The 10,125-nt window shown below is 52.9% G+C and overlaps 1 protein-coding gene across 2 annotated transcripts in view; it reads left to right on the plus strand.

Moving 5' to 3' along the window:
- Window positions 1–8,157, plus strand: part of CPNE5 (copine 5) — an 89,221-nt gene extending 81,064 nt beyond the window's left edge. For both annotated transcript variants that reach the window (XM_040249802.1, XM_040249803.1), the window contains 3 exons: window positions 679–720; window positions 3,421–3,496; window positions 7,713–8,157. In XM_040249802.1, the coding sequence (XP_040105736.1) occupies window positions 679–720; window positions 3,421–3,496; window positions 7,713–7,934 (340 nt within the window). In that variant the 3' untranslated portion in view covers window positions 7,935–8,157. The remainder of the gene's footprint in view (window positions 1–678; window positions 721–3,420; window positions 3,497–7,712) is intronic.
- The last annotated feature ends 1,968 nt before the right edge of the window (window positions 8,158–10,125 follow it).

The raw sequence follows: 10,125 nt of genomic DNA on the forward strand, positions 1-10,125 counted from the left end.
GCCTCTGGTCTGCTAGCCTGCTGCCATGGAAACGGGCTAAAAATAAAATGGGCTCCCAAAGCCCAGCACCGAGCTCAGGAGTCAAAACAAACTAATTAAAGCAGCCAGGCTAAAATGTGAAGATAATTACGCCCTCACTCGGGAGCCAGTCTGGCATGGAAAAGCTCCGAGGGCCATCCCCAAGTCAGGGCCCCTGAGCCCACCCCAGACGGGCGGGGTGGGGGGGCTCCCTACCACTCAGACTCCTCGGACCCTGGGGTCCCACCACACAGTCTTGTGACTCTGCCCCAGGAGAACCCACCCTGCTTAGGCCTTGGATCTAGGGAACACCATACTCCCCCTACGACAGTCCCACCCCGATAGACTCAGAGTATGGCTTCATGCTGGGACCTGTGCGCCCTTTGGGGTGGCCAAGGAGAAGGCAGCGTGAACTAGAGTCTGAGGTTGCTTCTCTATATCTGGCTTGAAATTCAGGGAAGTCTCTATGCGGTTTTGGGGCTGGCTGGGTCCCTGAGACCTGAGGCTGCAGAACTGGTCCTTTGTCTCTTGGGCCTCTCCAACACGGGCCCTGGGTGTTCCTGTATCCCCTTGTGGCCCAAGAGCAGAAGAAGGGCCCCGTTCTCAGGCCATGCAGGTGCTGGGTCAAGTCCATCCCACCACGAGCCCTTTGCCTTACAGGACCATCAAGGTGGAGGTGTATGACTGGGATCGAGATGGCAGGTAAGCTGGCCGAAGGACAGCAGGTGAGCAGGGAGGGGGCCGCCCCTGGGTGGAGGGCGGGTCTTGCTCTCGAGGAGAGAGCTGTGCCCAGGCCCCCCATGCGTGGCAGCTCTGGGGTGAGGGGCCTGGGTTTTCCTTGTCCCTGCCCAGCTCCACTGAGGCACCAGAAGGCCAGTGTCCTGCAGGGCATGGCGCAAGGGGAGTAAGAGGCCTCTTTTTCTCAAATAGTTGTCTAGCCGCCAGCCCAGTGTCCAAAGTCTCCCCCACACTTGGGAGAATTTAGGATTTTCTGAAATGTGTGTGTTCTAAGGTACAGGCAGATGTTAGTGACCTCCTGAGCGCTGGTGATCATGTTCTCTGTGTGAGGCTAAGCATTGTGGGGTGAACTAAGTGCGGAAGACAAGCTGGCCCTGAGACTTCCTGAAATCCAGCAGGGAGGCCCTTGACTCCTCAGAGGAGCTGTTTGCAGGGAGCAGGGCCTGAGGGAGCAGAATTTGGGGGAGGTGAGCTTTGACGCAGACAAATGGGCCCAGGAGCCGTGAGGCAGAGCCTGAGGAGGGCTGAGCCCAGCACTGGGGGGGCCAGGGTCTTCCTCTTCTGTGCATCTAAGTGTCCCCAAGGAGCCGGTATTGCTGGGAATCCATAGACAGGACCAGAATAGGCCTCTTACAACTTTAGTAGAACTCTCACCCGTTCTTGCCAGTTGAGCCAGATCCAAGTATGCCATCCCTCCTGACTTTTGTGAGCCCTGCATCCTGTGGATGCTACAGGGGGTGTCGTAGAGGGGCTTTAAGCCCTGCAGTCTCCACTGGTGCCTCCTAAGTCTGGGACGTGGACAGGGGATGCCGTGGAGAGAGCTGTGCACACGCAGCTCTAAATCAGGCCCCAGCTTCTTCCAAGGAGCTCACCTTTCTAACATCTTCCAACAGAGAATCTCCAGAACCAACACTACCTCTGCCAACTCACTCTGGCCCCTCCTCTCTCCACTTTAACCACATCACAGGCAAGTCGGCCTCAGGCTTCCACCCAGCACTCACCTCATCATCTTACCCTAGGGTTCCTCATGCTTCACCTTTGCCAGGGAAGCTGGAAGTGGCTTGAAAAAGCTGGCTTAAAATTCAGCACTCAAAAAACCAAGATCATGGCATCCAGTCCCATCCCTTCATGGCAAACAGATGGGGAAAAAATGGAAACAGTGACAGACTTCATTTTTCTTGGGCTCCAAAATCACTGCAGATGGTGACTGCAGCCATGAAATTAAAAGACATTTGCTCCTTGGAAGAAAAAAAAACCTATGACAAACCTAGTCTCAAGAGCAGAGACATCACTTTGCTGACAAAGGTCCATATAGTCAAAGCCATGGTTTTTCCGGAAGTCATGTATAGATGTGAGAGTTGGACCATAAAGAAGGCTGAGTGCCGAAAAATTAATGCTTTCAAACTGGGGTGCTGGAGAAGACTCCTGAGAGTCCCTTGGACTGCAAGGAGATCAAACCAGTCCATCCTAAAGGAAATCAGTCCTGAATATTCATTGGAAGGACTGATGCTGAAGCTCCAGTACTTTGGCCACCTGATGCGAAGAGCCAAGTCATTGAAAAGACCCTGATTCGGGGACAGATGGAGGGCAGGAGGGATGAGAGGAGGAGGATGAGATGGTGGGCTGGCATCACCGACTCAATGGACCTGAGCTTGAGGAGATTCCAGGAGACAGTGAAGCACAAGCAGACCTGGCGTGCTGCAGTCCATGGGGTTGCAAAGAGTCAGACACGACTGAGGGACTGACTGGAGGTGGCCGCCAGATGCCACTGGGTCCCACCATTAAGGAGCTCATAATCTGAAGGCTGAACTCTGTAAATATGTAGACAAAACACAGTGTGGACTCAAGGTATCACACTCCAGCAGGTGCTTCCGGCCAGCATGTTCACCACTGCCTGCTATGGGAGAGTGACGGTGAAAGGCAGCCACCCACAAAAGGGACGGGAGTTCTGCTTTGTACAAGGTTCTGCTGCACTTAACATCAACACACGCTTGTGGGGCAGAGACGCAGAAGATAGAAACCCTGCAGAAAACACTTCAAGCTGCCTGGACTGACCTAGTGCTAGATGTCTTTTCAAAACATGTTATTGGAAAAATGTCAAGTGCACAGAAAAGTCAAGAGTTTAATGAACACTTTAAGCCTATCACCTGACTCTAACAAGTGTTCCACGTGCCACAGTGGCTTTATCTGTGTTTTGCTGATGTAGTTTTAAGTTACAGACATCATGGCATTTTTACGTCTAGATATCTCATTGGGAATGTCTAAAAATTAAGGGCATTTTTCTACCTAACTACACATGTCATTATAGCACCAGACACATTGAACAATAATTCTTGAATATGATCTAATATTCATTTCATATTCAAATATCCCCAGTTGTCCCCAGAATACCTTCTATTGCTCGTTTGTTCAAGTAGGAATCCAAGTATGAGAAGTAGGTCCCATTCTCCAGGACCCTGCTCTTTGCTGGGTTACAGCTGGGTTTCTGGCCCCATGGGTGACACTCAGCTCTTCCCAGGGCCCCACCATCTCTGCTGGCATGAGCCCCTGGAGCAGAGGAGCTGGGCAGAGCTGGAACCCAGGGTAGGGACGTGAGAGGGGGCGGGATGGGTGTGAACAGCCTGGCCTCGTGTCCGTGTTCTCAGCAGCGCCCTTCCCTTGCAGCCACGACTTCATTGGGGAGTTCACCACCAGCTACCGGGAGCTGGCCCGCGGGCAGAGCCAGTTCAACATTTATGAGGTGAGGTGGGCTTTGCTCTGACGATACATAGCTCCCACAGTCTCTGAGGCCCACAGGGAGCCCGGGCTGGGGTCTTTGCATCTTCTCCTGTGAGGTGGGTTTTATTGTCCTATTTCACAGTTCAAGAGACTGAATCTCCGAGAAGTGAGGGGACTTGACTCAAGTTCAGAAAGTGGCAGAAGAGGCCAACGATCTAAGTTTATGTGACTCCAGATGATTGAGTTATATTCCATACCCCCAGCCCCAAAGAGAGCTCTTCCAACCACTCAAGGGAGAGAAATGCAGGTGGGGCGGGAGGTGGGGCACGGTATCAGCAGGTTCCTGGTTCCAGACCTGAGGTCCTGAGTCCTGCCTTTCATCAGAGCAGTTGCAGGGCCTGCAGAATGTGTTCTCTGTCCTAGAAGGAAAGAGAGGGACAGGAGCCGGGGTGCCTCCATCTAGACAGGAACCTTGACAAGACGCCCAGCTTGGCAGATAGGAGCGTCTGCCCTCAGGATAGTCTCTACACTGAGCCTCTGCCTGCATGCGCTCTTCCCTCGGGATACACGCCCAGCCTCACACATCCAGTTCAGGCCCTGCTCTCTGCCACAGAAGTGAGGCAGCTCCGTGGACAGCACAGTTCATGCCAGACACTGAACTGCAGATGCTTGTAACCCTCGTTTACGGCCCAGGGTTCCTATTCCAGCTCTACCGTATATAAGCTGGGTGACCCTGGAGCTCCTGCCCCATTCTGTGCCGTGCACACTGAGAATTAAATTACTAGAACCACGCCTGGCCCCTGGTGAGCATTACATCAGTGCTATCTCCTAGTATCATCTGTCGAGAGTCTGGGTGCCAGGAGATTTACATTTCACAACCGTCCTACGAGCTGGCCCTTTCCTCACATCGCTCAGCGAGTGAAGTCGCAGAGCTGGCTTTGACTCCCATCACCGAATCTGAGTCCCTCCTTGCGTTGCTCCCTCAACCTGTATCTCTGTCCCGAGTGGACAAGTCTTGTGTTCCAGCTGGACCGAAGCGCCCCAAGGGTAGACTAAGTGACAGCCCTTTCTGTTGCCCTATTCACGTTGGCCTGGGTCCTCCTAGGCACACAGTAGGTGCTTCTTATACACCCACACTGAATTCAGTTCAACAAGGCTATTTGTGAGAATGGAACATGGATGAATTGCTTTGTAGGAGCTCTGACACAGTTAATTGCTTTGTTTTCTGCAAGGACAAAGGACGGAGCTGTCTCTTTTCTCCCACCCACGCAGCAGGCCCCGTCTTTCTCTGGACTGTTTTTTTTAATTCCTTTATTTTTGGCCGTGCTGGGTCTTTGCTGCTATGTGGGCTTCTATCTAGTTGTGGCGCATTAGCTTCTCAGCACGTGGGCTCTAGAGCACAGCTGTGACGCAGGAGTTTAATTTCTCTGCTGCATGTGGGATCTTCCTGGATCAGGGATTGAACCCGTGTCTCCTGCATTGGCAGGCAATTCTTTACCCCTGAGCCACCAAGGAAGCCCCTCTCCAGACTCTTATTTACTCATTTTTTGACCATGCCACACGGTACATGGGATCTCAGTTTCCCCAACCAGGGATTAAGCCCCACCCTCTGCATTGGAAGTACAGAGTCAATCCCTGGACCACCAGGGAAGTCCCTAGAGTGCTCTAAGAAAATTTTTAGGGAAGGGAAGGGAAGGGAAGGGGTCAGATCTCTTGGAGTCTGGCCTTCTAAGGGTGCTTGACAGGCTCAGATGAGGCCATGATCTCAGGCTTAAAGCAGGAAAGGTTAGATCGACTTGTTTTCTCGGTTGTTGAGCCCTGCTCCCTTGCAAACAAGAGAAACTGCAGCACTGGCAAGCCAGAGTGCTGTCTCACACATTGGAAACGCCGGCAGGTAGAGAAGGAATTCGATTCTGGCTGCCGAGGGGCAGGCCTGGCACTGTGGAGGGCATCTCTGGGAGGCTGGTTTGGGCTCAGGAAGGCCTTTCTAGTGTCTGAAGTGCCTGAAGAGGGAATAGGCTTCTGCCAGGAAAGACCCTCATGTCAGGCTCTGGCGTCAGCCTAGGTGTCCACCACACATGCCCAGCTGTATGTGGTCGCTCCTCAGACTTAGCCTCCTAAACTGAATGCGCTGGCTAGAGCCCCTGCCGCCCTCCTCTCCTCTGGCCAGCCGCTTCCTCCTCCTGTGCCATCATCACAGGGACCACGGCCCCTGGGGAGGCATCCCTGATGCCTTCTGCCCCGCATCCCACACCCAGTCCACAATTGAATCCCGCGCCTCCTGCCACCTGGATATTCTGAGGCTTGTCCCCTTCCTTCCTGTCCACCCCCACCGTCACCATCTCCCCTGTGGGGGTGGGGGGCTTTGCGAAAGCCCCCTAATGGCCTTTTCGCTTCTACTCAGTAACCCAGAGCTGCCTACAAAATGGTAATCGACCACACTGCTGCCCTGCTTACTACCTGGCTGTTCACTTCACTCGCTGTCTCAGCCTGGTTCACCCCGGGGAGCGGGGAGCCTCCACCCCAACTAATGTCCGACGGGGCCCTTTACCTACAAGGAAAGGCCGAGCTCCTTCACACGAGCGCCAAGCCCCTGCGACCTGCAGTGTCTGTGCAGCTGAGGTGGGGGCGTGTGTGAGCGGCCGTGTACGTCACAGCCGTAGGAGCCCCTGGGTCTGGCCCGCTCCCCGTCCCTCTGCCCACCTCGCTTTCAGCCCATTATGCCATCTGAGGCTCTCTGAACCTCCATCTGGCTCAGTCTCTGTGGCTTCCTTTGTGCTGGTGCCTCCCCGGGGCTCCCCTTGCTCTTCTTCACCTGGTTGGGCCTCTACCGGGCCTCAGAGAAGGCCTGTGATGCTCCTCCCCCAGGAAGGCCCTACCTGCACACCCACCAAGTCTGAAGAGGGTGCTCCTGTTCCCTCCTCCCCCACTAAAAGCAGGCCTGTTTATCATACTGTGTGCCTGCGTGTATGCTAAGTTGCTTCAGTCGTGTCTGACTCTTTGTGACCCCGTGGACTGTAGCCCACCAGGCTCTTCTGTCCATGGGATTCTCCAGGCAAGAATACTGGAGTGGGTTGCCATTTCCTCCCCCAGGGGAATCTTCCTGACCCAGGGATTGAACCCACATCTCTTAGGTCTCCTGCACTGGCAAGCAGGTTCTTTACACTAGCGCCACCTGGGCAGCCCTTATCATACTTCCTACCTCCCCCCCCCCCCGCCCCCCCCCCGCCCCTCCCCAAAGACCATGACATCCTCAGGGATGGGGACGAAGTCTCGCTCACCGTTGTGTCCAGAGCCCGCAGAGCTCCTGGTCCTGGGAGCCACTCAGTGCCTCCTTGCACAGGAGGGCAGACCCCCTACCAGCCCTGGGGACCCTGGAGATGCTGGGGACGTGAGGGGAGGGAGAGGAGAAGGCTTCGAACTCCAGCCCAGGAGTGGGGAGGTTGCTGGCCCCTAGGGGGCGCTGGTCCCCTGCACGGGGTTTGGGGCCGCTTAGGCTGGAGAGTCTGGTACATGGGGGGGGGGGGGGGGGCGGGGGTTGTGCATGCCCAGTGGTGGTGGAAACCCCAGAACAAACAGGATGTTTTCTCAGTGCCCACTTCACAGGAAGATCTGAGAACAAAACAGGGCTTTAATATTGAAACAGTTATAATTAGAGACTGCGTGTGGAATACAGGCTAATTTAAAGATAACAGATGACTTCAAAGACATATGCTTGTGGCCAGGTCTTTTGGTGATGCCCAGACCCCCAGGAGTCCATGTTCATTCCCCTCTTGTGGGAGAGCTGCTCTGGAGTAGATGTTTGAGTTGCAGTAAATTCTAGAAGCTCCACACCCTCATGGGACAGACTGAGAGATCCAGGAACAGTGTAGTCTTGGGGCTGCAATGTGCCCCCATCTCAGCAGCTTGCCTAGGGAACTGTCGTCCTACAAATACGTCAGGCAGCACCAGATCCTCTGCGTGGCCTTCAGGCCTGTGGCGGTTCTGAGGCTGTTCTGGGTTTCTCCCCCAGACTTCTCTCTCCTGTTTCTACCTGCACAGCTTGCCAGACCTCCCACCTGAACTTCCCACCTGTGCCTAAACTCCAGCTCTTTCTTCCTTCTGCGTCTCCCTAGTCACCCTTGGCTTCCTCCTTCTCTTCTGCCCGAGGGCCACACCCAGCCCCTGACTGCTCAGAAACGCTCCTTCTTACCTGGTAACTGGGTTTTATTTTGTTTGTGTGTTTTTTTCCTCGGCAGGTGGTAAACCCAAAAAAGAAAATGAAGAAAAAGAAATATGTGAATTCGGGCACAGTGAGTAGCCACTCCCTCTCTGAGGCGGATGTAGACTTCCTGAGCCCTGAGCTAGGTCTGGTGGTCTGTGCAGCTTTGCTGCAGGGTGTGGGAACCAGACATGGGGGGTGGGGGTGGGGAGGGGTGGGGCTGACGGAGCAATGGGGGTCGGGGGGACGGGCCCTGTGATATAGGATGAAAAATCCCAGAGAGAAACTCCCGTGGGGGGCTCTTCCTGCAGGAAGGAAAAGGACTTGAACTTATTGGGCTCTTACTCTGGGAAATTCCCCATTGGGGTGCTTTTCACAGGTTGTTTCCTTAAGAGGCAGGCATTATCATCCCCTCGTCACAAGAGCGGAAACCAAGGCCACAGGCAGGGAAGTGACTCAACCAAGGTCACAGAGCTGGAAGGTGGTAGACAGGGCAGTGAGCACAAGCTGCTGTGGACACGGCCCCTCCTTAACCAAGACCATCCTGGGATCACACTGGCCCAGCAGCTTCTGGGGGCTGATCTTCAGCACATTCGTGCATTTCTTCAACCAGTATTTACTGTGTGCTCCCAAGTGCCAGGCACTGTTTGGGGCATGAAGGAATAAGAGTGATGAAAATCCCTGCCCCCCTGGTACTTATTGTCTAGTTGGGGGGTGGGGGACAGAAGACAAGTGCACCCACAAATACCTGTGTGTGTCAGGTGGTTGGGAGTGCTGTGGAAAAAAGTATAGTGAAGTGTGGAATCTAGAAAAATGACATAGACGATCTTACTTGCAAAGCAGATATAGAGACAGACATAGAAAACAAACAAATACCAAGGGGGAAGGGGTGGGATGAATTGGAAGACTGGGGTTTGCATATACACACTATTGATATTACACATAAAACAGAAAACTAAAGAGAACCTACTGAATAGCACAGGTCAGTATTCTGTGGTGACCTAAATGGGAAGAAAATCTGAAAAAGAGGGGATATATGTAAACATATAGCTGGTTCACTTTGCTATATAGAAAAAACTAACACAACATTGTAAAGCAACTATAGTCCAATAAAAATTAATTTTAAAAGTATAGTGAGATAAATCAATAGAGAATGCAAGGGCCAAAACTTGCTATTTTATATAAAATAGCCAAGGAAAGCTTCTCTGAGAAGATAACCTTCAAGCAGAAATTTAAGCAAGGTGAGGGAGTTAAGTATTAAGGATATCAAGGAAAAAAGAGTTCTAGCTGTAGGGATCAGCATGTGCAAAGGCCCTGAGGTAGAGCCCACCAAAGCATTTACAGAACAAACCGACGTCTTAGCAGCGCAAACATACCCAAGTCTGTGCCCTTCATGTCCCTCCCACTCTAGAGGGCCACTGCCCCAGAGCGAACACAGTCAAACGCGGCCATTTGTGTCAGGCCAACGGCAACTCTAGACCAGACGAGGCCACAGGCAGGGGCCCCCAGGATTCCTCCAAGGAACCCTTTCTCCATCTGTAGAATGGGTCTAATATATCATCCCTACCCTGTTGAAGGCACAGGGTGGCTGTGGCAGACACATGGGAGATGGAGGACTGTAAACTGGACTCTGCTGACCACCGCTTCTCTGATTATAACTGCTTCACGTGCAGGCTGGAGTAATACTTGCTCTGTCCAAAGGTGCAGGGTTTCTCAGTGGGGATGTTGTCAGCATTGGGGGCAGAATAATTCTTTGTCTTACAGGACTTCCCCATATGTGGTGGGATGCTTAGCCTCCCTGGCCTGAGCCCATAGCTAGCAGTAGAACCCCAGTCATTGTGAGACCCCAAAGCTCTCCCTCGTGTTCCCAAATGCCCCTTGAGAGGGCAGCACCTTCCCCAGCTAAGAAATATTAGATGTACAGCTAAAAATAATAATAATAATAAAGTATGAAACCCACTGATCTCATCCAGCTTTCTTGCTTTGGCGATAAAGAAACTGAGACCCAGAGAGGGGACATGATGCCTCAGGTCACAGTGAGTTGGGGAAGGGCAGGGCTAAGCCCAGGTCTCCTGACTTTCCTTTGATCCAGCATTTCCCAATCTTTACCATTAAAAAAAAAAAAAATCACTCAGGGTTCAGGATCCCTATTAAAATACAGATGCCCAGGCCAGTTCCCTGGGGTTCCATTTTAGGAAACCCAGGCTGGGAGCCCAGGAATCTATATTTAGTGCTTCTCAGAGCTTACTTGCTATGTGCAGGATTTCCTGGGGATCTTGCTGAAATGCCAAGAGTTTGCATTTCTACCCAGTGATGCTGCTGCTGCTGTTCAGGGACCACACTCTGAGTACAAGTCCCTGAGTCAGTCCATATGGCCAGCCAAGTTCAGCAATTAATTGCTTCATCCCAGGGCCTGAAGCGGAATTCAACCCTGACTGCATGTTAAACTC

This window comes from Oryx dammah, unplaced genomic scaffold (assembly GCF_014754425.2).
Source record: "Oryx dammah isolate SB20612 unplaced genomic scaffold, SCBI_Odam_1.1 HiC_scaffold_11, whole genome shotgun sequence".
Lineage (NCBI taxonomy): Eukaryota > Metazoa > Chordata > Mammalia > Artiodactyla > Bovidae > Oryx > Oryx dammah.